The 15,141-nt window shown below is 27.9% G+C and overlaps 1 protein-coding gene across 5 annotated transcripts in view; it reads left to right on the top strand.

Moving 5' to 3' along the window:
* The window catches only part of LOC116769240 (chaoptin), a 38,815-nt gene that overhangs the window by 12,551 nt on the left and 11,123 nt on the right, over positions 1-15,141 (top strand). For all 5 annotated transcript variants that reach the window (XM_061527944.1, XM_061527914.1, XM_061527941.1 and 2 more), the window contains exons 2-7: positions 4,612-4,671; positions 10,895-10,984; positions 11,402-11,606; positions 12,699-12,869; positions 14,658-14,866; positions 14,968-15,122. In XM_061527944.1, coding sequence (XP_061383928.1) covers positions 4,669-4,671; positions 10,895-10,984; positions 11,402-11,606; positions 12,699-12,869; positions 14,658-14,866; positions 14,968-15,122 — 833 coding nt within the window. In that variant the 5' untranslated portion in view covers positions 4,612-4,668. The remainder of the gene's footprint in view (positions 1-4,611; positions 4,672-10,894; positions 10,985-11,401; positions 11,607-12,698; positions 12,870-14,657; positions 14,867-14,967; positions 15,123-15,141) is intronic.

Genomic DNA, 15,141 nt, shown 5'->3' with positions numbered 1-15,141 from the left:
ATGCAAATATATTTATTATTTCATTTCGCTTTCTGAGACTGAAATATTGGAATTGGAACTGGAATTTGGAATTGGAATTGGATTGAAACGATCAATAGTGAGTGTAAAAACTAGGTAAATCTATTTAACCTTCGTCTGAAACCCTACAATTCATTCACCGGCCTACTTCACCAGTCTGCGCATAAAATTTATTGCCCAGCAGAAGATTTAGTTTTTTTATAACAACATTTAATAATATTTATTTATATTTTTTAAACCTTTATATTGTATTATTTAACTTGTTACTTAACTGTGTAAGATAAAAATGTTAACTAGTTTAAAAATCTTCTTAAAAGACGTCTGCTTGCTTTTATAAATTCAAGGCTGATATCTAAGATAAGCCAGTTCTTATAAATAAACAATTTATTCTGATTACTTATTGATAAATATTGTACATTCTGATTTGATTGTCTCTACATCAGTAATTCGATCTGTGTACATAAGTGTACTGAATTAATACCATTAAACGGTATATATGTCCAATATTTTATAAATAAAGCTCTCTTCAAAGTTCTTCTTTGTATGGATCATTTAAACCTTTTTTTTTATACAAATATTAGCCTCGAATTTGTTATGAAATTCCGCAAATATGGAATTTTTAACCAAACACAGATGATCGATGATCCTTTGAATTGATAGTCTTAATTATTTATGGTATGAGCAACGAAAGTACTTAATATTTCTGTGACGATAAAATATACTGTAAACGCAACGAAAGTTAATTTAGCCGCTGCGAAAGGTATACTTTGTTCACGGTTAGTTTGCCAATAGTCAACAAGTTTACTATTGCAACACTAATTGTTTTTCTAATACAACACATTTCGTGTAAATATAGCTGAACTATATTTATGCGTCATCATAATGTTTTTATTAAGTTTAAATTAAAATTTATTATTATGTATCGTCTAGAAGACCTCAAACGCTTGCGTTTCTCTTAGAATAATAGAAATATAAAAAAATTGAATCTACGTAGTATTTTTTTACAACTTTAAATTATCCCCTTTTCCTATTTATGGTATATTTGTTATAACTGACGTTGATTTAAAATTTTATATGATTGTTCTATTTTCAATCTTAATTTTAGAATATTTTTTTGGCCAAACCACTCGCTATGATTGCAAAATAAATTTAATATTAAGTATTTGTTTTAAAAACTCTGAATAAAAAGGACTTTGACAAAAAAATGTGCAAAAAAAAATACAACGTTAATTTCAAATAAAAAAAAGATCTTAAAAAACAGCTAAGTAGATTTGGTCTACCGATAAGAATTTCGTTTTTGGCGATAGATGCCATAATAATGTAATATTTTTTTACCAATTTATTTTTTGCTTTGAAAAAAAAAAATTGTGGTTAACATGTACATTCTAAAGACAAATTTAAAATAAGTGTACTACGCGTTTTCAAGTTACAAAAAAGTAGAGATAAAATATTTTTTTAAAATTTTCTATTCTGACCGAGAATCCAAAAAAAAGCAAAACGTTCATCTTAAATCAATATAACTTTGTACGTAAGTTTATTAACCAACTTAAAGAAAAAAAGGCAAAAATGAACTAAATAAAACATTATTACTAATAAGTTGAATAAAAAAAAAGATAAATAAAATAATAGCATTTAAATTTATAATTACTGAAGCGTAATTTCGTGATCAAACTGAAAATGAAAATTAATCTACTGGGAACTTAATAGAATACGAGGTGCATAATGCAAAAAGAGATACGAAAATCTCGTGATTATTAACAGATTCAGCAAAAATATAACAACATAAATTCTGTATATACTATAATAAAATTAATTCTAAATCTGTTTAATTTTGTACATTATCCAGCCACTGGTGAACATAGACCTCTCCAAAAAATAAAATAACTAGAGTACCCTTATTGATTCTTTTAAATTCTCGTGGACCATTATCATCTCTCATACTATGTTGGAGTTGAAGGAAGTTTTTTTTTAAGCCAAAGAGCGTGCCTTAAACGTCTTGACTACCCTTTGAAACCTTCATACATCTACTGTTGTTGACATAAACAGTCTTCTACTGAAGGTCGTCCTTAGTTTTATACACTTATATATAAAAATGACTTAGTTGTTTTGACCTAATTATATACTAGTTAAATAACTAGTGAAATAATCTAGCTGTTATATACGGTACATGATATTTGTTTATAATTTTTATCTTGTCTCGCTGTTCATTCCCTTACTAACCACAAAGAAATTCTCTTCCTCATTTTTGATACCAGATCGAGCTATTGGAATAGTAAATATTTATTATTAAAACTAAAGAACATTTTCTTACAAAACGGACATGTTTAAGATCATATAAATCATGTATATTTTGTAAACGATCACAAATTAATTACTTGTTGTGTTGAAATTTACAACGGACATACATCAGGTGTATCCGTTGTGCTTATAACATCAAAAGTCTGTCTGCATATTTGTTATATAATGTAGTAAACAGGTCAAAAGTATAGCTTTTTCATATGGCTTAACATGCTGTTAGATTTATGCAAGCCAACACAAACCAGCAGCGACATAACATATTTAAAGTTTGATTACAAGCTAAAGTTTATAATAACCAGGAAACAAGCTGGATATATTTTTTTGATGATTTATATACCTAGTATTAATCATTGATTGTTTATTTAAAACAAATTATTGTTATATACTCAAAATATACTGAAATAAAAAAAGACCCATTATTATGTATACTTGACTATATATATAAACATAATTGTATATAAGAAAAGATTCCTATATATTATATATTGATTCCAGAAACGTTATTTACAATACTGTACATCAGAATGTATGATTAGCATAATGTTTGTGTAAGGAATTATGTTAATACAAATGACGTAACGCCAGTATGAAAATATCTCAGAACAATGACGTCACCGTCCTATAAAAATAAACCGAATATTTATAAGTCCAAGTTAACTTAAATACTTGGCCTCGTTGCTAGTGGTATTTTTGTAATATCTATCATAACAGTAACTAATTCTGCCTATTTTTTTAGATATTTATTTTCTCTGTTTTTCTAGAGATAAACAATAAACATAGCATCAACTGAGGGTATGATTTAGCTATGAGACTATGTTAGTTCAGGACGAATTATTATTGAAAAGGAGAATAAATATTTTTTGGAGTTACATAAAAATAGAATGTATGCAATAGGTTATTTATGGCAAATAAAAAAATATATTAATAAAAAGTTTAACAGCTTTAAAGTAAAATCTGATTTTATAGAGCATGTAGAGCAAGAAATTACTTCTTCGTTTTAGTTTTGCACGTATTGTATTATAATTTTTGTGATCAAGGTTTCGCATGTATCGGTGAATATATTTTTTCAGATTATTTTTTATACTAAAACAAAATAATCACAATCACCTTATAAGGTATTTTATTCGTAATGTTTTCAACGCGGCAAATACTTCCTATAATATTGTATTAGTAAGAAAACCAGTTATATGTTAATATTTTATTTCTTGTAGTAAATATAACAATACTCAATACCAACATATTTCTTTACATTTATATAAAGGAATTTGTATAAAGGGATCTATACTCACAGCAAATAATGTTGGTTCTGCCTTTATTTTATTATTCATTTATTTATTCAATGTTAGTTAAAATTATTTAAATCAGTTATTTCTAATAATTTTATTTTTGTGTATATTTTATGTATATTTATTTTATATTTTTTCATAATGCTTGAATACTTTAAGTATATTAATTGTTGAACACTATCGGTATTAGATAAAAAAAGATCTTATAAAAAAATGATAATTGATACATACTTGATATCTTGATATTCGTTATCCATTTTTTGTATACGTGTAACAAATATATATGTATGTTTGTTTTGTAATCAAATATTTTGTATTATAAAACGTTACTACATTTCCGAATCTGTGATGCAAATGTCAGAGTTTCGAACGTTGCCAAGGAAATGAAAAGTCCATCATGACTAATAGCTTTAGAACACTCGAACGACTTTGACTGCTTATATTAAATACTTGACTAACTTCATGTTGGTCTACACTATAAATCGTTTAACTTTTGATTGAATTAGGGAAGCCCCAATTTGTTTTATAATCAAGAACTTTTAATAATTTACTCCTTATTATTTTACTAATAAGGTACAAAATTTCATTCATAAATTTCAATTTAAACCTAAAAGTTAGTAAAACATTTATAATTACAAATGTTACTAACAATTAACAAAGGGAATGAATCGCTTAGGGCATAATTACGTCGGGGGTTAAGACACGTTTATTTGTGATGTGTCTTTACGAGTGTTTGACGTTTGAAATAAAATCTTACTTATGAAATCGTGCTCTTTCTCAATATTAACAAATTAATTATAACTAACATTAATTTCCCAGTCTTAGTTAATTTTATTTTCATAACATGCCTTTAATAATTTCAATGATATGTAATAAACAGTTCAATTGAAATCACTGCTTATATTATAAAAGAATAATCTAGAATTCTATATAAATACGTAAGAAAAGCACTTGAATATTATGAACCAAAAAAAAATACGGAACCAATTTCTGAAACTTGTTGCAGGTTTTGCGGGATGCTGACTGACTGAGGTTGGTTAATGGGAGAGAGCACTTACTCACAGACATGGTAAGTATCTATGGCGTGATAATGGTATGAAATGTTTACACACCATGCATTACGCTATAAAGTATATGATTTAAGTCTCCAAATACATTAAGAACATATAACGGTGTACTATTATTTAATATAACTGTAATAATAAACAAGAACCTTCCTCTGAAACAACACGGACATATCAATACCAGTGTGCCCGATATAGCAGCGTACACATATGTATAAAATGTTTATTTGATATGTGAAGCTTGATACAAAATTAATTAAAATCTTGTGTTTTATGTACAGTACAATGTCCTTGGCCCTAAAATCAATGAAAATCCTTTCGTCATGTGAATTTAACGACGCTGCGTGATCCGATTGTTTGCTGAACAATATTAGTTTTTATTGAGACTTAGCAACTAGTTATTGACGTGGCTCATATAAACATCTACTTACTCATGCTTGTATAAACCTCTTCGAATAACCGTGATATTAAATTACACATGTGTAATTTATTTTGGATTTTCTGTCATCAAAAAGGTGAATAAAAATTGTAATCGCACATAGTCATATATATATAACAGTATATAAAAATAGCTTACCTTAAATATCAGATTTGTCGGTAAAGTTTTATGTAGAATCATTCAAATTCATCAATTCTATGAAGTCACAAATACTTGAAACTTGATAGGAAAGCAGGTAGTTCTGTAAAGCTTTTAGTCTTCACTTATAGTGGAATGTACTTCAAAAGCTTAGTACACATTCATCTGTGCTGAATTCTCTTCAGTTTTATTTTATTTTCAAAAGAACATTTCCTTTATTATCTTTATAAAACACTTAACAATAATAATACGACTTCATTCGCAAAAAATGTTTAGTTTTTACATATTTATATTAATAAAATAAATCATTAAAAAAAAACAAAATGAGGTTAGCTTGGATTATTTCTTTTAAGATCTTATTTGTCAATGAATGTCTCGTCAGAATCGATCCAAACTTTTTCCTAGTTCCGCTGGAACAAACGGACAAACAACCAAACAGTGTAAATGAAATATTATTTTGGCATATGCATACAGATGTTCATGCAATTTTATGTATACTAATATAAATAAAGATCGTGTTCCAAATATTTATAAGTTGTTCGAAATATAAAAACTGTATTTTCGTATACGGTCGTAAAAAACATAATAATAATAATACTGAAAATAACGTTACCATTCATCAAACCGGCTGCCGGATTAGCTGGGAAATAAAAGAAAAGATACGGAACATAAAGACGGTTGTTCAGACCTGACATAATCCTTTAATGTTTGAAATTTTTACTTTTAATTAATTTTGCTCTCGACGGGTTTCTTATTTGTTGCGAATATAACGTTTTTGTGCTTAACTTTAATGTCGGTTCTTTTGAAATCTCTCACTGTTGAATCTTATTATATTGTTCATATTTTTTTGACGGTAAACAGACACGAATTTTCTAAATGTATGAAGCTTAGTAAATCTCTTTATTTATATAAAATGTATCGTCTGAAAGCCTTTCTTTTTCCATTTCTTCCCACATAAGGTGTCCCATATAACAATCTTTGTTAGCCTTGTTAAAGTCATTGTCTATGTGTACTTTTCAGTTGTTTTGTTTTCAACAGGGAATTGTATTATGAAACGTTCTAAAAAATTTCTAATTAAACTATGAGGTATAGGAAAATATTTGTTTATCTAATTGAATCACGTTTAACAAAATTAAAACATAATTTATAATTTTACTTTTTATTTCCTTTTTTTTTACTCAATAACCTTTATTTAGTTAAATCCGCCATTAATATTATCTTTTTTGTTTGAGTTTCGATTTCTTACTAGATATAAGTTTAACTAATGCTATGGAAGCGGTTACATCAAATATATCTATGTAAGAACGCGATGATGTGAACCCAATTTTAATATTAAACAGTCAAGTATCTAGAAGATTGAGATAAAACAGGATTCCATCAAAATATTATAGAATTTCGCTTACCATATTGACGTAAGATATTTTTAATTTTAGCTTTCTAAATAGTGATGTGAATTTAAATATTTTGTAGAAACCGGTAAGTATTATATTTTTAGTTCTTTTATCTACGTTTTGTTGTTTAATTGTTCAATATTAACTTGTGTTTTGTAAATAAATCAGAGGTTAACAAAAATGAATACACGTCGGTACGTCTGCATAGAATATGTTTCCATTGACTAACTGAGTTGAAAAATGAGTTAAATTGCATTACCTATAATTTTTAAATATGTCAATTTCATTTAACTTACTCCTGTTATTGTCATTTGTTTATGTCTGTTTACAATTTGTACGTCCATATTGTGATTTTTAACAGCAACACGGTTGAAAGGCTTGTTTAGTTTACAGGTAGTAATAGAGATTATTTTTTTTTATTTTTGTAAGTTTTCAGTTTTACATTTTAATTTTCAGTTCTTAAAGTTTTAAAATCTATATCTTTTCTTTAAAATTATCACACATAAAAAAATACCTTATTTTTATATCCTCAATCACAATTCGTACTCAATAAAATGTCAGGCAAGTGTAAAACCTCTTTATTAAAACCTCTTCATAAAATAGAATCGAAGAATCGTATTGGATAATTTATAAATAACATAAAATGATAAAGGGAGACTTGTGTTAGTAACTACTGTTAGCAACTGCAATAATCAACATACACCATGTTTTATTTATCTATTTAATTAATAAGTATTTATTTAATACATATTTAATAGATTTAGACCATAACTATAAAACTTAACATCTTTGCTAACATACTTGGAATTTTTCTGGTTAGTATTTTATTAATAAAGGAACTGTATAGGTCATACGATTATTATAAAGAAACTTTAGTCTCCAACTTAAGATCCAGTTTACATTTTCTATAAACCAAAATGTTTTGAATGCAAAATTGCTCTATGTATAGTGCCTGAATAATGTTACTAAATTTGTTTTTCATGTTTTTCAATACATGAAAAGTAAATAAAGTATTCAAAGCCATTATACCATAAAATGAATAAATGTTATGCTTCAATATTATTATAATTTGAAGTCTGTTAAAAATCTCGACACCGATGTAACACTTTCCATAAATAATTCCCACACGTTAATTGAAATGTTGACTCGAGGGTTCAAGTGTTTTGTTGTAACAAGCTTTCTTAAGCAAAAAGCGTATTATTTAAGAGCGAGCGGACATTAATTTCGTAGGTCGAGAAATTTTCTGAAACAGCAAACTTTAACTCGCATTATAAAAATTTCAGCGTAACTTACTTGTCTCTTTACAATTTAGTGTCTTTGTTTTGACGTGAAAGCTCAAAATTCAGGAACTATACTGATTTACTCCGCTCGCTCCTATATATATCAGCTCTAAACAGCATTATTATTTAAACTATAGCCCAAGGCTTTGCTATCGTAGTTTCTTCCTGCTTTTGATAATATTTTCTAGCGGATACATAAACATTTTTTTTTTGTAAAAATGTCATAGATGAAAGATGTTTACTCTCGTGATATAAAATAAATAGCGTCTATTTTTTACTTCTTTTATGCTATGGCTTCATTCGCACTCTAATCGTGGAATATTTTGCCAATGTCAAACTTTTTATTTGTAGGACGACTTTATTGATTAGTTAAACAAAATCCTAAAAAGAGGTCACTTTAGGTTTTGTTTTCATGTTTAATAATTTACTAGAGGAACTTTCATCTTATCTTGCGAAATGGTTATTTGAATGTCATCAAACCTCGTTTTTAATAATATACGTAATATACGTGAAGTAGATTCAAAACATAACTCTATCTAAATATTTAATTAAAAATTAATTCAAATTCAAGGAATTTATATTAATATATCTACGATATGAAAAAGTGAAATGAATTAAATAGAAATAAAACAGAAGAGAAGAAGATTTTTTACAATCATATTTTTTTCTGTCAAATTAGTTAAAATTACATCATACTTAATCGGACACACTTAGGTACTCCTTGGAGAATGTCACAGATTTTATATACATATATAAGATTTGTTACCGGGCAACTGTTATCAATTCAAAAATATTTGTATTTCTATTTCCTATTAATGGAAAATAGTTTTTACTGTGATACAAGTAAAGTTTAGTTCCACTTGAAGTGATATATTTTATAATGTCAAACAACTCGGGTAGTATTGAAAGTGGAACCGAAAGCTCAGAAATTGGTAACGACTTATCGAGCAATCGCTTAAAGTTTCCAAACTTTGATTGCGCCAAGCAAACATCGCCTCGACAGTGGATAATCTTAACAAAACGCTACAGTCAACAATGATTTAGTTTAAGTTAAATAACTAAAGTTTTAATCTTAAAGTTATTTATTACATCATTTTTATAACATCACAATGTTGCAGGGAATTCAAGCAAATTTCATAAGGATAAGCGAGAAGATTTATACATTTTAATGCATATGTACGGAGCGTATGATATACTTTAAGTTTCATTAGATCCTTTTGCAATTATAGTAATTTTTATATAAAAACTAATCTTTGAAAAATTTAAATGTAACTGTAACAACGTATTATAATCATAAGAATTATCACAAGGTAAATAATATAAAAAGATAATTATATTGAAATAGTCCATCACAAATCCATGCCCGCGCTGATCTCAAATATTTTATTTTCTTTTAGTTGGAAATGGCACAAATGTGTATATTATATGTAGGTATGTCTTTGGTATGCCTGTAGAATAAACCTTATTTCCGAAGTAAAAATCACTTCATGTCCACTTGTACATGTAAAATAAAAATCATATTAAGAAACAAATTCGTTTAAACAAGAGTGATTCCAATAAAATCATAGCAAGGGCGCGTTTTCTCTGATCCGTTGAATGGATACTTCGAGCTCGTTTCGAGAATCAAGAATACTTTTAGACTTAGGCATCTTCAAACGCTTAATGTTATTTTTATTAAAAGACTTTCAGATCATGTAAGATATACAGAGACACGAACGTCTTGATTTGATTGCCACATACATTTTTTAGTAATTTTATTGTACAAGACACTGCAGACACTTTGTGACAAAATAAAAATCAATAGATAACTCTCTAAAATATAAATTATTTTAAAATATATAAGTTATCAACACAATAAACATGGAATACGCTTTTATTAAATATTGGTCGGTGATAAGACATGTTCGTTCGTGAAAATCAATTATAAGTTAGTCTGAAGCACCATGTATACGAAAGCTTTTCTACTACTCTTCTAAAATAATGCAATCATATATATATATATAATATAGAATAAAACACATTTCTTGACATATTTACCTATATAAATGCTACGTGGAGCATGACTCTTTTTCATTTATGTGATGCTATTAACAATCATACCAAACATACCTCTTTTAGATGGAAAATAAAAATTACTCTGCCAACCGCAGTTCGTATTTCAACAAAAATGTACTCAAAATATCGATCAAAAGTTATCTTGCAAATACCAATCTTAAAAACATTATAATTGAGTTGGTTTTCGGTTTCACTCTGGGTGCACCATTAAAGGAATGTTTACGGACCGACATTTGTATTTGCTGACGAGAAAACACAGATTAACATAGCCTTTAATAGATAAATAGGACATCATAACATTTTGGTTGCATGAAAAACATATCGATCAAAATACTCCCTAAACAGGAAGTTAAAGTTGTGATGGGCTTTCAATATTTATAAGTCTAATTACGGACAAATTTAATCTAGTAAATACTTCACATAAAACATAATTCTGCTTACATTCGCTTTTAATGAAGCTACGTTTTTATTTTTCTAATAAAACACGCTTCTATTTAACATATTAATATATAAATATATGCATATATAAGTATACATTATGGTACACGTTTACTTTTCTTTAAAAGTTACAGATATTTTCTAATGAATGGAAACTTTATTTCAATAATGATAGCTTTATTTAAACAATATTATTACTTTTTTTTATTAAGCGTAAGTTTAAAACCATTAATGGATACATATTAACTGAGATTAATATACTTCAAATAAACTGTATTTCCTGATCGCTTACGCTATATACTTATACACTACACACTGATCCTGATGTGTATAAGTGTGTAGTGTATAAGTATATAGCGTAATGTGTATAATGTATAAGTATATGTATAAGTAATGATGAAAATCTTTCTTTGTTTAAAGTATTCTTTATACCATAAATTATTTTAAAATCATATGCATTTTTTAATACAAACAATTTTTTTTTCAGAGTTTGATGACCTTAGTGAAATTCGGCTACACCCTTGTGGTAGTAACATTTTTGTTGATGATATGGGCGTCCTTAGCCAGGGCGTTAGAAGTAAGTACATGATAATGTTTGCTATAGAACCCTTTTCTTATTTCATATAAAATTAACAGTAGTTCTATTTTCCTGTTTTACTTTTTTGTATATGTATAAATGTTATACTAAATTGTCACATTCACTATCAGAATTTTTACTAAGAAGTAGTGCTTTTAATTGCATGTGCAGTTCAAATGTTCAAACACAGTTTTTTTAATATTATAATGTATAAGTTCACATATAAGTTTACCGTCTATTATATTATTTATGAATTTTTATAGTTAATGAACTATCTTTGAAATAGTGACGCAAACAAAATGCACATGCTGCATTTTTATATTATTTCAAGTCTTTCAAACAAATACGATGAATAGTTGAAATTTTTTATATACATATATAAATAATATCAAAAATAAATATTTTATTTAATTTCAGTTACACGTAGACACTGGACATCCGCCATGCCTTTTCCAAGCTCTCTGTACGTGCTCTAAACCTGATGGTGATCTTGGTATCGTGACGTGCAACCACGTGCCCATCCTCAGGGTACCAGCCGCCGTAAATAGCTCGAAAGTTTTCACGTTACAGTTGACTGGGAACAACATAAGAGATCTCGAACCGCAGTTCTTCCAAGCCACAGGTAAAAAATATAAATAGTAATAAAATATATTTAGACATGTATTCGCGTTTTTCGACTGATCATTGCAGCTGTGATTTACTATAAACGTATCATTTATATACTATTACAAGATTTTTCAATAAAATCAAATTTAATTCATTCGTTTAAAATATTTCAATTCAAAGTCAATCTTCATTGTCAGTATGGTTTAAATATATTTCTCTTATTTAAGGCAAGCAGTAAAATGTATGTATGTATGATTTTCTATATTTCGTTGTCACAGATACAAAAAGCGTTGAGGGTTGTGACATAAATTCATATACAAGTTGTCACACAAATATGCGGTAGTAGTATTTTCTTTCAATTCACAGAAGAATGATACGAATTCTCATATTATTTCATATACAATGAATTTAAGAAATATGGTTATGTTTAAGGGAAAGTTTGGGATGATAAACGATATTGTATTTTTGAATATGGTTTTTCTCAAAATAAAGTAAGCCTTAGCAACATTTTTTCGCCAAATTTTGAGACTTAATAAACACATTACGTGGTCGGGTTGGCAATCGGTATAATAAGTATGGATCAGGTGTGGGCAAAAGACAATCGGAATGGCTTCGGTTCAGGGTCTTGAATAACTAAACGGAGAATGGTATATTATGAAAGGAACGCCTATTTTCGACCGATTGTCCGATTTTATGTTGTAGTTTTGAAGATGATTTTTAACTCTAAAAGAGATATTCATTCGCTTTCAAAATACAATTCTATAATACCGAGTTAATTAATAAGAAAATTTTACATAAACTTTGTATCGTAGAACTTCTATATAAACTTGTTATTTTAGTAGTCTAATACAACGCCAGTCAACGCCAGCCGCTTGTTTGAAGTGTTAATTGAAAAAGCGTAGAACATTGGATTTTTATTTCAATATTCTTTTTTTAGGAGTACGAAAATTCAAAACTAGTTAATTGGACTTTGTTGTTGTGAACATGTGTTCGTTATACTTCGCATCTATAACAAAAGTGTATCATCAAATAAAATATATTATATATGTTTAGGATTTTTTTGTAAATACGTGAAAGATTTCTACAATATTTTAGTCATAAATTGCAGGGTTATACAGGCTGGCTATAAACCAGAATCCGCTGGAGAGTATACACGAGGAAGCTTTTTATGGCTTAGACAATACACTATGGGAGTTGGAATTAATGCAGGACAAGTTGACGGCTGTCCCGAGTCGAGCTCTGCGATATCTGCAAAAGCTGCGCCTCCTTGATTTGACGGGTGAGTGTCATAAAATTGCGGTTTTAAATGTCTAGAGGGGATAACGGTTATCGTTTAGAAATTATGAAGTGAAGTATCTTTAATTTGTTCTGCTATAAATGTATATATTTATATATATATCGCTATTTTGTTTTAACAAAAGTTTGATGTTATGTCTGGTTTTTGGACTGAAGATTATTGACACAGAAATAAGAAAAGTTGAAAACTGTTTGTGTATAATGTTAAAATTTCAAAGTAAGTATGTTTCCAAAATCAATTTATTACGGACACAAAATATAGCTTTATCCTTCTTTTCACATTTTTCGTAAAAAATATTTCACGGTCTTAAGATTTTATCCTAACTCTAAATATCTAACAGAATTTATCATTATAAAGAACGAGTCACAGATACTTCTAATTAGGAACTAAAGAGAACTTCAATTAAATTAGAATTTAATTAATAATTTTACATTCTATTTAAAACTGATAAGTACTTCGTGAACTATGTTATTAAGATTATTATAGCATCTAGAACAAAGATTGCGATAGTGTGCTCAGCACATGCTCAAAGGAATTTAATAAGGAAATATTAAATGGAGCCACAATGGCCACTCCAATAAACGATATGAATCAACGAATTCCTACTTAGCTGATAGATTGCTGAATTTAAGATCATTCCTGTGATAACGATCTTTGTGCTTTAAAATTATCGACGAATATTAGAAAATTAATTTTATAATAAATAATTTCCAAAAAAGAATATCTCAAGTAACTATAAAATTGTTTGTCTGTAAAATTATATATTATAACGCTGTTGTATCCAACGACCACTAAACTTGTCAAGACGTCCAACACTGTATCAAGTTTTGGGAGAGAGTGTCAGAAACTGTTTGTACCATATTAATGATTTTTATTTAATGCATTTTTTTTATTTACTTGCTCATATCTGTACTATTACTACAAATAAGTATTTCAATTAATTGAAAGCGAAAAATTATCGGGACTGGAGTTAAAAATCTCTAAAATTTATATATTTATTTTTTAAACTACTTCTACATAACTTTCCATATAAACAAAACTTATTCAGCTAAAAAACGAGTAGAAGCAACGTGTATTAATCCATTCCATCCATTCATTCCATCCATCCATCCAAAAATCAGAAAATTAATACCTACAGCAATGTTGCAGTCGAAAGGAAAATATTCTGCTTTCGACTTTATTTCCTATTTAATTTATGTTTTAGACTTTTAGCTCGGGTTTCATACAAACGGATTACTGATTTTTAAATAATTAAGATTTATTTCAATTCATCTTTCATAATGATTGCTTACTCGGATTTTCTTAAAAGTAAAAAATGTTGTTTTTTTTTGTGGTTTATAATATTTTTTTTATATAATGTTGTAATTGAAATATGCTTTTTATCTTAATGTATTGAACCGGAATCCTTTAACCTTTTTTCTAGTTAGGACGTCTTTTTTATAAAATGTCCAAAAATTATATGCAAAATAATTTAATGATTCTTGATGCCCTCACTTATACAACAAGGTTTTTATTTACAATTAAAGCCCTTATACATAATATCGAATATATTAGAATTAAACCATTCTAATTTTAAAATTTATTTTCATATAAAATAGTCTCCTAAAATCAAATCTGCGTAAATTATGAAATTTATCTTTAATGTAAACCTGAAAATTATGATAGTGGTTAAAATAAGCTTTATTTGACAAAAAAAAAATTTAAAAATATTCTTGTAAACAAAAAAATAAATAAATCGAAACACACAATAACGTCATCGTTATATTTAAGGTAACGAAATAACAGAAATTTCGGGTGACAATTGGCTCGGCTTGGAGAACACGCTGCAAACCCTAATCTTAGCAAAAAATTCAATAGCCAGCTTGCCGTTAGATGCGTTCTCTGGATTGCCGATGCTGGAGACATTGGACTTACACGGGAACCATTTATCTGTAATTGATAGTGGAGTCTTCAGAGACGGTATGAGCAGACTCAGTAAGGTATGTTTATACTAGAAATAAATTTACATAAAGATATATTGTATAGTATTGTAGGGTCTAAAATATGAATCGTCTAGAATTTTTTTTCTTAACTTTTGAAGCTTCTTCTGGGAGACAACCAGCTAACGTTGATCCCTTATGAGGAGTTGTCTCCACTTCGGCAACTTCGAGTGCTTGATCTTTCCAACAACCTTATCAAGCAAGTCCCTCCCGCCCATGAGTTAAATGGGGTTAAACTTTCATTGGATCAGCTTAAGTAAGTAACATTTTATATA

This window comes from Danaus plexippus, chromosome 5 (assembly GCF_018135715.1).
Source record: "Danaus plexippus chromosome 5, MEX_DaPlex, whole genome shotgun sequence".
Classification (NCBI taxonomy): Eukaryota; Metazoa; Arthropoda; class Insecta; order Lepidoptera; family Nymphalidae; genus Danaus; species Danaus plexippus.
This window is presented reverse-complemented; position numbering and strand designations above follow the sequence as displayed.